A 14230-nucleotide genomic window follows, 5' to 3' on the forward strand; every position below is an offset into this window, starting at 1 on the left:
TGGACCTAGTTTTATCCAAGAAAGGAGATATCCCAGCATACTTTCAAAATTTGGCATTTCTCAACAGAATAATTTCCTCATGATTAGATGCCTTGTCCACTTCTTTACCTTCTAGAGAAATTCGCCTCAGTTCTCCTCTCCCTCAGGAGAGGATCTTAGTGAGGTCTACTTAGCCCTGTATCCTGTCTTGGATTGCAGCCAAAAGCAGATGCATACAGTAAGCATATATGATATATGCTCAAGTACTGTCCCCTCCTAAACCATCTGTAGTGCAAGAAACTTTAGACTTGGATAGTTTTTTTCCTCTCTTCAGCTTTTGTAGCTTTCTCCCTCGTGAACTTGTCTGGTATCCCCACAGGATGACAAGATTTTGTATTCTAGCCATTCCTAGGATGATTTAGCATAGAATGTTCCAGATGCATTGTTTGTAAGGACTGAATTTGGACCTTTTGATCTTAGCGTGTCTCTTCTTTAATTAGGGTTTATTCTTATGCATTTTCTTTGATTTCTTCTGTAGCAGAAAAAAACCAACCCACAAATTTAATAGCTTTTATCAGATTTTCCTCTAATTTCTAGAGCTGCATATATTTTTATTTAGGACAGTGAGGAATTAGAACGAAACAGGGAAAAAGCTGAGTAGCCCATATACCATAACACTTTTTTTCCCCTATCAGTGACACAATTGTTTGTTATACATAAGACTGAGATTTAGCAAGTACACGTCTTCTTCCATGGTAGTGCAGCACTTCAAAATCCTTAAGTCCCTCTTCAGAAAATGCATGTATAAGCAAATATAAAATTACATTTACAATCATTTTCCTTACCAGTTAGAAAGAGCTTGTAAAGCTGCATTCATATAACAAGTGTTTCCAATATTTTTTAATCCTGTTAGACCTGAAAAACAGAATGAATATTCAGCTAGTCTGTTAATCCAAAACAAGACACATTAAGGAAAATACTTCCTAAAAAATATGTATTAATTTAAATATTCATGTAACAGTTCTGATGCCAATTATAATGCAGAGTTGTAACTAAAAGAAACAAAGGACTCCTAAAGGAATACTAATCTAACTAGAAGTAGTAATTAAATGTTTTGATTTTGGCTGACTAGAACACTTCAGACAAGTAGATTGTATTGCATCCTACTAACTTTTGATGTTTTATGACATCTGCAGATTGTAACTTAAAATACTTTTATCAATTTTTTTTTTACTTTAACTTAATGATTTACCTGTTCAGTTAAATGGCTGCTATGCTGTGTTTGTAACCATTAATCATATTACCAAAAGCTTCTCAAGGAAGATTTCATTCTTCTGTCTCAAGTTCATGCTAGCAGTCAGATTACGCTAAACATTCAAAACCTACTCAGCATGTGATTATCTCAGAATCAGAATTATAATTACCTATGATCAGTCTTTTTTCTATGCCAATTATACACCCTTATTTTTATACACAGACTGCTCAGTTTAGGCTTCCCCACAGAATTTATTTTCAAGCCCAGATTGTTTACTTTCTTTACTAATGTCCATATAGTTTTTCTACTACATAGTAAAGTTACAATTAACATATATTCTTTCAGTGATTATGCAGTCATGAAAAATGCTCTTCCAATATTTGAGATGTTGTTCAAAAAAGTCATAATTACCACATGAGCTCAATTTAAAAAAATTCATCTGAAACACCTGCTATTCATAGCTACTGAAGTGTTAAATTAATGAAGCAAGTAATTACAAAACAAAATTGCTTTTGTAGGAGAAAACAGTAACATTTATAAGAAAAGAAACAGTAAGACTGGAAAACTTTAAATATTCAGCAATCAACACCACTGGCTCTATGCAATCCTTGAAGTATAGGAATTACCCCAATTATTTCAGTCTGTGGCAGAAAAATAAAACTTACTAAGAAAATGCTTTTACAGCTAAAAAACAGTTTGGTTATTTCAGTTGAATTTTTTAATACACAGAACTTCATTTTCAAGTTTTAAAAGGTTTTTCTATCTGTCTGAATGGAAATATAGTCCTGCTTCCCACATCCAAACCTGCATTCTGCCCTTCCAATTTCTGCTACAAAAAGGACAGTCATTCTTACTGAAATTGGAAAATAAGAACAGTCATAGGATTTTTTAATTTTTTTTTTTAATTTTTTTTTTTTTTAACAGCAGAAGATCTATCAGGAAGATACTCTCACTGGTTTTCCAGCCTGCAGTGTTGCAAGTAAAGTTTTTGAATAGACTTCTTTTCTTGCAAAGATATATTCTAATATTTGCTTCATCAAAAGCATTTGAAAAGAAATTTTAAGAATAAAGTTAAAATGGAGCTAAAGAAGTTTTTCCTTTAAATTTAAGAAATGTATTAACACAGTCACATCAACATCACTGGGAACTTTAATGCAATTCTACTTGTCTATTACTTCTATACAAGTTACATTCCCAAAAATATTAGTAGGACAAGAAGATACACAAATACACACATTGGTAGGACAAACTAACTGGGCAGATGGCAAATTAGTGGGCTGGTGACATATCCAGAAAGACCATGCCAGACAACAGAAGGGGCAAAGTAGGGATTTTTGGCCAATGCCAGCAGACTTAGGAGAAAGAAAGCTGGTAGTAGATGAGTAAAGGAGAAATGAGGTCCATAAATTAGAATAACTCTTTTATAATCACTAATGGAAAACAAACAGCTGCGACATATGCATTGGCATCTCAAAACCAACAATCTGCGGGTCAGATTTTTCTGAGAAAATGGTAGTTAGAAATACTTTCTTTACTAACAAATACAAATATACTTTTCTAAATGATCAATACCAATTTAAGACTTGTAAAAAATAATAATTATTATATTCTCTTATGAAATGAGAAATGGAGGCTTCACTGTTTGGAGTTTCATCCACTCTCATTTTCATCTTTACAATAGCTTAATATTAGGGTGAGGTAACCCTTTATACCAGGAAGTTTGGCAGTGCACAAAATCCATTACTGAAAAGGAAAAAACAAAAAACCAAAAACCCATACTGGGATACTACAGGCTCAGAAAAGTTACCCAAAATGCGGGATAAGCATTCAAATCAGGAACCTTTTAGGACAGGAGAAAACATTAGAACAGATTTTAGAAAAAACTACTTTTACCAGAGTGGCTAGAACACTAGTTACTTTAAACATTACTCCAACATGCTTTCTTATTTTTGTTGCTGCTTGCACGGGTGCACTACATTTATCACTGCAGTCTCTGCTCTGAAGGTAAGTAAAGATTGCTGCAATAAAGGTGAAACTAAAAATAAAGGTCTTGGTGCAGAATAGGAAACAGTTCCACTTAGAAGAGAACTAGTACATAGCTGGAGTACAGACTTGGAGACATACACATGTCATAAAGGGCAATAAAGCACTAGATTTTGCTTTTATTACCTCTAGTCTTTAACTCATCTTCTTCCACTTCTATATCTAAGTCATCAAATACAGCTGCCAGCGGAATCTTCAGTGTGGGATTACTAGGTATTTTAAAATCCTTGTAAGGAGAATAATAAAAAAGTATATTTACTTGTATTTATCAATTTTCCTCTTAATTAAGCTTACATATAATTTCACCAACAAATCTAGAAACTGAAAATTATGTGAATGCATTTTGAAATCTCACTGCACAAAGTGAGAACAGGATTCCACAGCTACCCTGATAAAGTTTACTAAGAAAAACCTCACATTTTTGTCTTCAGATTAGCAGTGACAACATTGCATGATTTTATGGCAACAGCTGAAGAATCAAAACAAAGCAAGTTATAGTATTTCTTTCCCTTGGATAACCAGTAAGCCAGCACTGAAAAGCTAACACAGTAGCCATCACATAAAATTTAGTGCATATATTTTTGATATGCCACCAGATGGCTCACTACATTTAACAAATTAAACTGTTGGAAGCAAAATATACAAATAGAAAAACAAAATATTAGGCAGGCAGACATTTATTGCATGACAAGCTCTTTTTGTGAGTGCAAGAGCACATAAATAAAAATTCTAAACAAAATGTTTGACAGACTTTGTAAGTTCTACTGATTTTTCTGTATATTATACCCATTTTCTTGGAAGATTAAAACAGGTCAAGTATAACAGAAGTTCAGAAGTCTTCACCCAGCTTTATATCAAGTCACCAGAATTTCTGGACGACAAAAATTTAAATAAAAAAAAAATATTCCAATGGTACTATTCCAATTGAGCTGCTGGCATTTTATGAGAAAATGATCAGATTACGTTCCTATTAAATGCTAAACTTTGAAGTGAAAATATTAAAGGATATTTCCTCTCTACATACATGGAAAAACTGCCCATCTTTCTGTCCAACCTGTGCATCATGGTATCTCTTCCACAGCTCTACGCCTCAAGCAAAACAATTTTAGAAATACTGTACTTATACTTGTGTTAGCTCTAACCAAGTTACCTGTCATTTTTATGTAAGTACATTAAATATGGGATAAAGAAATAACAACTTTTTTTCAGATACAGGCATTATACCAAACAATTATACTTCAGAAATTGCAGCATAATGTTCTCCAAGACAACACTTATCTAGAAAAGATATTACCAGAGTGAACAGTACTGATGCCAGCAAAGACTAATGTAACCAGAAGATAACAAAACAAATCTAAATAAACCTCGTTGAAATTGCAGAAGAACAAGACAAGAAAATAGCATATTTCAAAATTCTCTGTATAATGTCTACTTTGCTTATTTTTTTCCTCTAACTTGTCTCCAATATTAGCTAATGCTTTATTCATTGTCTTACTCTGCAGCTACTACGTCAATTGTTAACAAGTGTAGAGTTAGAACAGCTAAGCACTTTTATAAAGGCTTGTTTTTGATGCTATAATCATATAAACCACTACAATCTTAAGCCTGGTTTTACTTGACTAATATGAATTTCCCAGATACTGGCCATATTTTTCTCCTTGGCATAGTTATACTCCTTGGCAAACACTAATAGCATTCCCCTGATTTCTAGTTTGATATGTATTTTTCCACATTAATCTAACACAATATATTTCTACCCCAAAATTAAACTTATACATATACATACAATATACACAGGTTACTACTGCCTTCTTAGTGAATTCTTGCATAGTAGTTAAATTTTTACCTGTTTAGGAGTGTTTGTGTGTATACCACTCTGCTGGAAAAATTTTCACCCACACATATACATACACAAAAATCAAGATCTTTTCAGTCATTTATCAAAACTGAAAACTAGACATGTTTAAACCTCAGAGACTAAGTTATAGGAATCCCTTTAAGTGTCCTGTATTACTAGCTAAATGAGGTTAACAATTAGCATATATTTCTCTAAAAGTACAAATTCATTTATACAAGCACAGTATCTCAGGCAAGTATCCATAAACACATGCTAAGGCATTCTGCTGCTCCCTGAAAGTTAGCCAGCAATTACTGTAATGAGTTTTGAAAATAACATTTTCAAGAGCTGACAGAATGGGGAAGCACAGGTGAACTATTCTAATCTTGTAACCTTAAATTTAAACCTGTGCTTTGTCCGTATCTTACGGCTTATTGTAGATTACAAACAATTAGACAATAAGATGAAAAAAGCATTCTTAGGAAGCATGCAGTACACAGAGACAGAACACAAAAGCTGAGTCCTGTCTTTTTCAAGAAATTTTATAAAAATAGAGAGAAATTAATAGAAAGTTCAGCCACAAGAAAGGAGGAAAAGTCAGCCTCTCACTTGAGAGAAGACACAATGTTTACTGCAAAGCTACAGCTGCCTTTGTTTCACTGGGTTAAAAAAATACCTGCACACTATTTTCTTGTGCTTGGTGAGACAGTCTTGGATTTGGTAGTGGAGAATGAGATCCTAATTTTCTATCCAGGAATACTTCCTTACTACAGGCATAACACCAAACACGGAGTGTAGTAAGGTTGACAGTTAGACAGTGTTTTGTCTCCTAAAACAGAACAAAAACCAAAACTGTGATTCAGAAATTTGGAATAATTAAATATTGCTACATGCAAGCTAGAACAGAAGTATTAAAATTTTAGATCTTTCAACAATGAAACAAATATGTATGTTAGAATATTAAAAAATAGCAATTCAATTACTGAAGTTTTAGCACAAACTATCCAACACTCATTTTTAGTACAAGTCACTCAAATTAGCAACAAGGTACAATCAGAATCTAAGCCACTGTCATATCTGACATGCCTTGGTGTAATTACAAAAGTAAGAAGAAAGCCTATTCTCAGAAATGTTACAGTTCAGAACAAACCAATTTTCCAGGAATGTCTGCTATTGGTCATAATGGCACCTAACTCCTCTATAGTAAGGGCAGTGTTTATTTCTACTGGTTTGCTGTAGGAAATTCAAGCTATTTAACAATCAGTCAGAAGAGTAAGGTAAGATTTTCAGTTCAGCTACAGTAAGAGGTGTTCATATCAAAACAAACATCCTAGACTCAGTTCTTTTGCTGACAGCTTCATACTGTGAATCAATATAAAAATTTGACAGATGGAGAATATTTTTACTGTTCTAATCTTCATCTTTCTTTTTTTAACCTCTTTGCTTACTGTATGATTGTGCACACAGTTGCTATCATCCTCCAAATATTTCCACCAATCCTTCCTGTATTTCTTCCTTATTATGTCAGCACCAGCCAGGTTTATAGATGACAGATTTGCCAGAAATTAGGCAAATACAACTGCTGCAGGATGCCCAGGTTCCTCCTCCCCTCATTTAATAAGGCTTTGTACAAGAACAATGCTTTTAATATAAACTGTGGGCTACAATTTCATTAAGCAGCCCTCCCCCTACTAAAAAACATCAGATTACATAAATATCTCAGACAATTTTAATCATGAGAATGTGCTTGATTCTGCAGCTTCAGCTGCATAAATAATTACAAGTCTCCAGAGGAACAGTTTATGAATTTTCTTGAAGTGGATACAATGAACATGATCATTTGCAGTACAGGGACCCTTGCTGGTGGAAACTAGAGTAAGCAGAAATAAACTGATTCACATCAACCTTGTTTCTCTCATTGTAGTGAGTTTATTGAGATTTTTACTGAAAAAAAAAAAAAAAAAATTAAAATCCAGAAATTAAGTAACATGAAAATCAAGACAAGGATGTCATGGACAGCAAGCAACTATCCTTTCCTTTTCTCTTACTTGGCAAGTACGTAACATTGCTAAAACATCATGTAAAGCAGGAATAAACTACCGTAGAAAGCCAAGAGGTATAAAATTGTAGGCAAGAAATTCAGGGACCATCTGTTCTCCAATTGCACTACAAGCTGCTCATTTATATATCTATTGTAAAGGCTTTAGAACTGTGATTCAGCTTAAATAGCTGGCAACAAAAAATTGTATTTATATAGATTTATATTAATGCACTATTGATTTGTATAAATATGCACTGCTCTCAAAGCCCTGCTTAAAAAAAAAAAAAAAAATCAGGAGTGGTGGTAAAATGCAGTCATAAAGCATACTTCTTGTAAAACCCTGGTATATACTACTTGTTCATTTTAATATTCGCCAGGGGTTTTTTTAGTATTTTTAGGGACCAAAAATTGCTCAGTGTGGAACCTTAGATGTATTTTCTGACAGACAAACTGTAAACTGGTGGCAAGAATTTAATTTAATCAGAAAGTCAGCAATTCTGAAATGACATATTAATAAAACTGCCATCCCTCTGTCCCCAGTATATTTGTTAAGAGAGAATGATATATCTCATTTGCTTCATTTTGGCAAGCGTTCCACTTGTACATGTGTGTGCACAGAACAGACAGTGAGTTTAAGACCCAAACAGATGCATTCAAGCTGTCCAGCCTTGCCAGAACTTGGCATGCTGGGGAACATAGTGCACACACTCCACTGCTCCTACCAAGCTGGATCCAAAATCAGGACATAGCAGGAAAGGATATGCTCAGCTCAGTCTACACGTTCTTCATCTGTAGCCACTGGAACAGGGAGCATAATGCAGAAACAAAGCACCTGTTTCTGATAATTTATACTTCCTATCTTACACCTGTTCAGCTCTCATCTTCATTAATCCAACTTCTCTCCTCTTATCCATCTGGCAGCCGCAATCCTAAAAAGTTAGACTGAAGTAGTGAAGTACAACATATAAACTGAAGTACTCAAGAAATCTTTTGTCCATGCATCTTGAAAATCATCAGTAATTTTCACCATGTTCTTTTAAGGAGCACAATAATGTAAGGATTACACAAATAATTATGCAGCTGCACAAAGACTGTATACTCACATACTCCTAAATTAGTAAGACCTGCTTCTATAGATGAAAAACAATCATAGCTAATCAAACTTCCAAACAGTTATACTAACACAGGTTATTGACTTCATTAACATGAGTAAAAAAAGTTCTCTAACTCTACTTCACTGCTTCAAGTAACTGTATTACTAGCAAATACACATACCTGGGAATGGGTGGTACTGTGATCAACATGGGATTCACCACAGCCAACATATGTACATCTGTTCTGTTGAACAAGATATGAAGAAGTATACAGAATTAAAAAGTGGTGTCAAACAGGTTTACAGAATAGGAATATACTGACAGTTCCTTTAAAATTTACTCTGATTTCAAACTTTCAGAGTCCTACACAAACCAAGAGACGTGCAAAGTTAAGTGTTAAAATAAATATCACCTAAAGCAAATAAGAACACTGCAAGATTTAACTCAACTCCTCTCACAGGTGGGCAGTGTTAGACATTAAATGTGTTTGGAATATAATTGTTTGGCCATTTGGATATATTTATTCAGATTAAGGTCGACATGTATTTTTTACAATTCATTATTTGGTAGAGATTTTTACAGAAAACATGAAGTTAGCCCAGTGTCTAAAATAGTGAATTGCAACAGCCTCAGAACATGACACATTTATACAAAAATGCCTGTATGTCCCTATCTGCAGTGCCTACATTGAAAAGCATTACTTCACAATTAATTAGTTTTTTTCACTTTTACATAAGAATTTCCAGCACTATATGGTTAGAGTACTTACTACATTCTAGTTATAACATGCAAAATAATTGTTGATATTAATTGTGCTAATTGCAAAGCATATTTGGCTGAGTTGAGTGTGGAATCTTGCAGCTGTCAATCTTCAGGCGATTTTCATTAATTCCTCATTTGCATGAGTCAAGACAATCACATAAGAGCATGTTATCTGTATAACTCTCTAACCATGTTAATTTATACAATCAAATAGCAGCTGCACACAGTCGATTTTCTGTATTAAATAATCACAGATATTTGTTAAGTTACAGATGGTTAACATGCTGGGATCTCACCATGTTTTTCTACTGAAAAAGGTGAAGGCAAGATGCCAATTCATCCAAGAGAAGATATATCGCAACATGACACTAAGTGTCCTACTGCAATTACAAAACTCTCCTATGGAAATGTTGGTATGAAATCGAGTTTTTCAATAACAGTTTAAGAGCTATAAGTGAAAAATAAAAAACATGTTTTAAGCTTCACAGCATTTCCCCACCTGCCAGGTTGATTCATCCCTGAACACCTCTTCCAACTCCCAAGAGGGTTTTTAAATGTAATTAAACTTCAAGCCATCTAACAAAAAGACATTAAACACTGTTTCTTTCCCCCTTCATTTCTATCTCTTATTGATAGAAGAAGCAAAATAATCTGATCTTTTAACTGTTACCATAATCTACCTAAAAGGAAACTAAAGAAGTAGATTTTTAAAAATACTCATACATACATCTAAATGTTGGCATCTCAGCCTAGGTGTCTTCCTGACAGGACTTAGACAAAAGGTGCCAAGAAATGAAGTCAAGCCTATAGAGCGAAATTTCAATCTCTGGAAACAGCTGTATGTCCGAAGAACTCACGAGACATTTTAAAAACTAAATTAGCTACATACTTTCCTCTCAGTATCATAGATTAATCAGAAGCAACATTTTCAGAACCTTTTTTTTTTATTAATACACTGAAAATTACGTTTTTTGTAGACAGCAAGAAGAGTAAGGCAAAAGCATATTTAAGAAAGAACTATATCCAGGGACTGTACAAAATTCGTACAAAGTTTGAAGAATGTTTATACAAGCTTCTGCAAGTTTCAAAATAAATTTTTTTCCTTTTTCTGCTCAAGAATACAAAAGTCAGAGTATGTATTTTTATGCTGTAAAAAGTCAGCATTTACTGCTAGATGTTATTACTACAAATGCTAAGAGAGGCTCATAGAAGGTAACTTAATTCAGGAATAATATATTATTTTTCAGATCTACAGACCTGGGGAAAAGATTAAAAAAAAAATTTTAAGAGCTAAAAAAATACCATAACTGAAGAAGAAACCTTAATGTGCTATTTCCAAAAAATCTCATTTAAAACACAGTATTCTTAAATTACAGGAAATACGTACCTGATAGAGGGTAAATAATTTTAAAAATAGAAAACTGCACAAGATGTTTTGCTTTTAAATAACTTAAAGAAACTAATTTAAAGAACTTCACTACAGATGTTTATTAAAAAAACCACTACCAACTTTATCTACAGATTTCTAGAAAAGGACCCTACTATGGAATAACAGAACAACTTACTTCTAAGCATGCCCAAAGGTTGGGTCCTCTGACTTTACAGTCCTGACAAGTGCCCTATTAAAGGTAAACACACAAAGTATTATTTCATTTACTTTCACCAGTAAACAACAACTTCAAGACAAAATGAGAAAAAAATACTGTAAAGCTCAGTATCAGCTGTATAATTTTAAGACAAAAAAAGGATGTATTGATAACCAGCCCAATTTTTCTTTGCTTCACATAATCTTAAGATCAGCATATTTTTCTAGTAAAACATTAAGATAGATCTCTGAGTTTTCATCTTAACCCAAAAACTGGTCTTCTGAATAGAGCATAAACATATATCACATTATTATAAAATCCTCAAATTTGGTCTTTCCTATAAATTTAACATAAAAAGAAATGAAAGTGATAGAACTTGTAATAACTGCTTATCCCTATTTGCAGACAGTCAACACTACCCGCAAAGGTTTACAAAAATAGATGCAACATTAGAGAAATGCTATACCCAGCATCAGCAGCAAATTAAACTGTTAGAGTTTTAAGATAAAGAAATTTAGCACCACGGACAGAAAAAGTTTGGCTTTTCATCACCTCCTAGCTACTAAAATGGGTTACAAGATCTTTCTTTGTTCTATTTATTAATAGTAGCTGGAAACCAAGATTTCAGGCAGGGGCAGTTTCTCAAACTGTGACTGCTCCATCAAAAAGTCACCTGTTCTCCAAGAAAAACTTAAGCATAAATTTCTTTGTTACAGTTTCTACTTGAAGTCAAGTCAGTTATACTATATTACGTTAACATTCCAAATAACTGCTACAATGGCAGTGTCTGAAAATAAAGTTCAGCTTGCTGTTATGCTAACTCTTTTAACTAATATTTCCATTAAAACATCACTTGCTTTGGAAAACACTGCTGGGAAAGTTAATCTTTAAGTGTCAAGTACTGAAAAATAGTTTTTCAGTTTTATCAAGCCTATAATTCTTCCCGTACTTCATTTAAACCTTACTATTCCAGTACAGAAGATTTTACCCATGCTTAACACTTAAATGCATCTTATAACCAATAATACATGACAAGATATGTAGCTAAAATAAGTGACCAGAGTTAACTGTGATAGGAAGAAAGCAAGCTGCTACAACTCACATGAGATTTCTGTATCAATTCCTCTTTTGTTATCTCACCAACTGATTCCAAGTGTGGGCAGTGGCTTCCGGGCGACGACATTTCAGAAGCTGGGATTTTCAAGACCAGGGAATCACTTGTCAACAGAAATAAGAATGAGTAAAACCCAATTCCTTACAGTAGGCAGCAATATTAGATATCTTTTTTAAGTAAGTTAGTATAAATAAATTTATTAACAGTAAGAGAATCCAACAGTCCAAATTAAACACAGCTGACTTCTAAAATGAAATCCTCTTGACTTTTAGGGCATAAACTAACAGAATCCCAAGTGGAGCAGAGCTGGTTTGGATTAATTATTTAACTTCCTGGCCTCTACCATGGCACCCCAACAACATAAAAACTACAGTTTTCAAGCCTACCCAGAAGTGATGGTGGTTTTGACTGTATATTCTGGTAAGGCATCTTATGCAACACTGCTAAAGTGTGCTGAAGCTGTGAAGGCTAAAATGCAGGAGCACACGACTTGTTTGTCAAAGGAGAAAGAAACTTTATCTTGGTTTTATTTATTTACAAAGACACATTCTACATTCAGGCATATTATATATCAAAAGCAAACTGAAACTTGTAACTTACATGTAGCACTGAACACTCAGTGAGCTTTCCTCTTGTTTGAGTTCTCTCTGTCCATCCAAGGTCTCTGATGCAGACACAGAAACTTATCAGAAATAAAGAATGCTAAATACAATCACTTTGTCATTATATATTTTGTTGGCTGCACAGAAAGCTATGATGTTCTACAGAAGGAAAATAAAAAAAATGAACTCAGTAACATTCTTTTTATATAAATACTCCGACTCATGCAGATAAGAACCATCCAAGAACTTTGCTCCAGTTTTGTCACTTAAACAATTACTATTAATGCCTCAATCTCTCTACAGCCCAAGAAATCTTAAGCTTTCTTTGCCCAATTATTATCTGTCCAACGTAGCACTCCTTTATCAAGACTTGCAACTAAACTTCCATCCTAACTCCGTAATGCACACTCCTTGATTTGTTTGCAGCCTTTAGCACTGTTATCAACATCTCTTTCCTCTTTGCTTGTTGGCTTTGGCAGCTTTAGGTTTGTTCCTTCCGCTATATGACCAATCACTCCTTTGAATATTAAGTAACCTGGGGCTTTGATGGTGTGGGGGAAACAAACCTTGCCTAGTAGGCATCTCAGACACACTTCCTAGAAAACTTTCAGTTTGTTATCTTTGACATGGTCTTTACTTCCATTGCCGTGCAATAAGATCCCTTTGAACCAAGAGTCATTTCAGTTCCCTTTGGTTATCTAAGGGGTTTTTTTTATATGTGTGTGTGTATGTGTATAGACTGTATTATTCCTACAAACATTCCCATACAAATAATACTATCAAAGTATTATATTATTTGTATAGGAATAATAAAATACTTTATATAATTTATTATACATGTGCATGTATATACCTGCATATACTTAAATATATTTTATGTACATATACAACAAGTATTTATATATAATTCACAAGATATTTCATATATATAACATGCATACATATTCAAGTACGTGTGTGTAACTTTCAGTCTTTTTGAATGTCACGTTAACAGCTGTTCAATAAAATATTTAAGAACTTATCTCACAAGACTGGAAATACTACAGTAAATTAATAATTCGGGATTTTTTTCAAGATGAAGTCTAAATTCTCTTCCTGGACCAACGGCATGACATTTAAAAAGCAGTTCTCTCAAACATAAGATGCAGCTGGAGAAGTATTTCCTCATTTCAGTGTCTATTTGTAATCTATGTGCAGTATTGCTCAAAGAGACTTCAAATATGAAAATGATGTTTTTCAGGCCAAACCTCCTCAACTTCAGCCATGTTAGCAATTCTGCTTTGAACTGTAAAATTCCTTTTCAGAACAAAAATGGAAACTTGAATGTATGTTTCATCTTGCACATTCTGCAAGGTCTGTTAAAACATTAAAAGTGGACAAATGAGTTTCAAATAAAGCCCTGACAAACTAAAAAAAATTCAGCATGAATTAATGCTGATTTAACACAAATGCTTTAGAAAGACTGGTATAATGGATTAGTAAAGCTTTAGGCTTAATTTTTTAATGGAAAAAAGCTTTCTGAATGCATTATTCCAAGTAATACGAACCAATGAATGAAGTGGAGACTTCATCTCATGCTACCAGATTTGTATTTAACAGCTACTTTTCACACCTGGAACCATGCAAATCCAGACCCACGGTCCTGAACAAACCCAAACCCAGGAGTTCTGCTCACACCAGATTCTGTTTCTTGGTGCAGTCTGCATCTCTCTTCTCAGATCAGAAAGACCAAAGCATGTTGAAACTCATGTCCCTATGGATGTGGTCCCTATTGCTGTCCATATGGAAAGCATTCCTTGTAGAAGTCTAGTTAATGTTATAGATTCTTTACATGTTATTATATGGGCAAAGCTGAATGGCCTTTCTTTCACCTTTTGTTAACAAAATTCTTACACACCTCCTTCCATCCTGTAGCAA

At 33.8% G+C, this 14230-nt stretch overlaps 1 protein-coding gene across 3 annotated transcripts in view; it reads right to left on the minus strand.

Moving 5' to 3' along the window:
- The window catches only part of USP33 (ubiquitin specific peptidase 33), a 43465-nt gene that overhangs the window by 25530 nt on the left and 3705 nt on the right, over window positions 1-14230 (minus strand). For 2 of the 3 annotated variants that reach the window (XM_009919837.2, XM_009919835.2), the window contains exons 1-7: window positions 12312-12393; window positions 11700-11814; window positions 10577-10630; window positions 8431-8493; window positions 5791-5943; window positions 3404-3503; window positions 825-894 (exon numbers count right to left, since the gene is read on the minus strand). In XM_009919837.2, coding sequence (XP_009918139.1) covers window positions 825-894; window positions 3404-3503; window positions 5791-5943; window positions 8431-8493; window positions 10577-10630; window positions 11700-11780 — 521 coding nt within the window. In that variant the 5' untranslated portion in view covers window positions 11781-11814; window positions 12312-12393. Of the gene's footprint in view, window positions 1-824; window positions 895-3403; window positions 3504-5790; window positions 5944-8430; window positions 8494-10576; window positions 10631-11699; window positions 11815-12311; window positions 12394-14230 lie in introns of those variants that run through there. The other variant, XM_069789001.1, reaches the window with a different exon arrangement.

Source organism: Haliaeetus albicilla, chromosome 8 (genome assembly GCF_947461875.1).
Source record: "Haliaeetus albicilla chromosome 8, bHalAlb1.1, whole genome shotgun sequence".
NCBI classification, from domain to species: Eukaryota; Metazoa; Chordata; class Aves; order Accipitriformes; family Accipitridae; genus Haliaeetus; species Haliaeetus albicilla.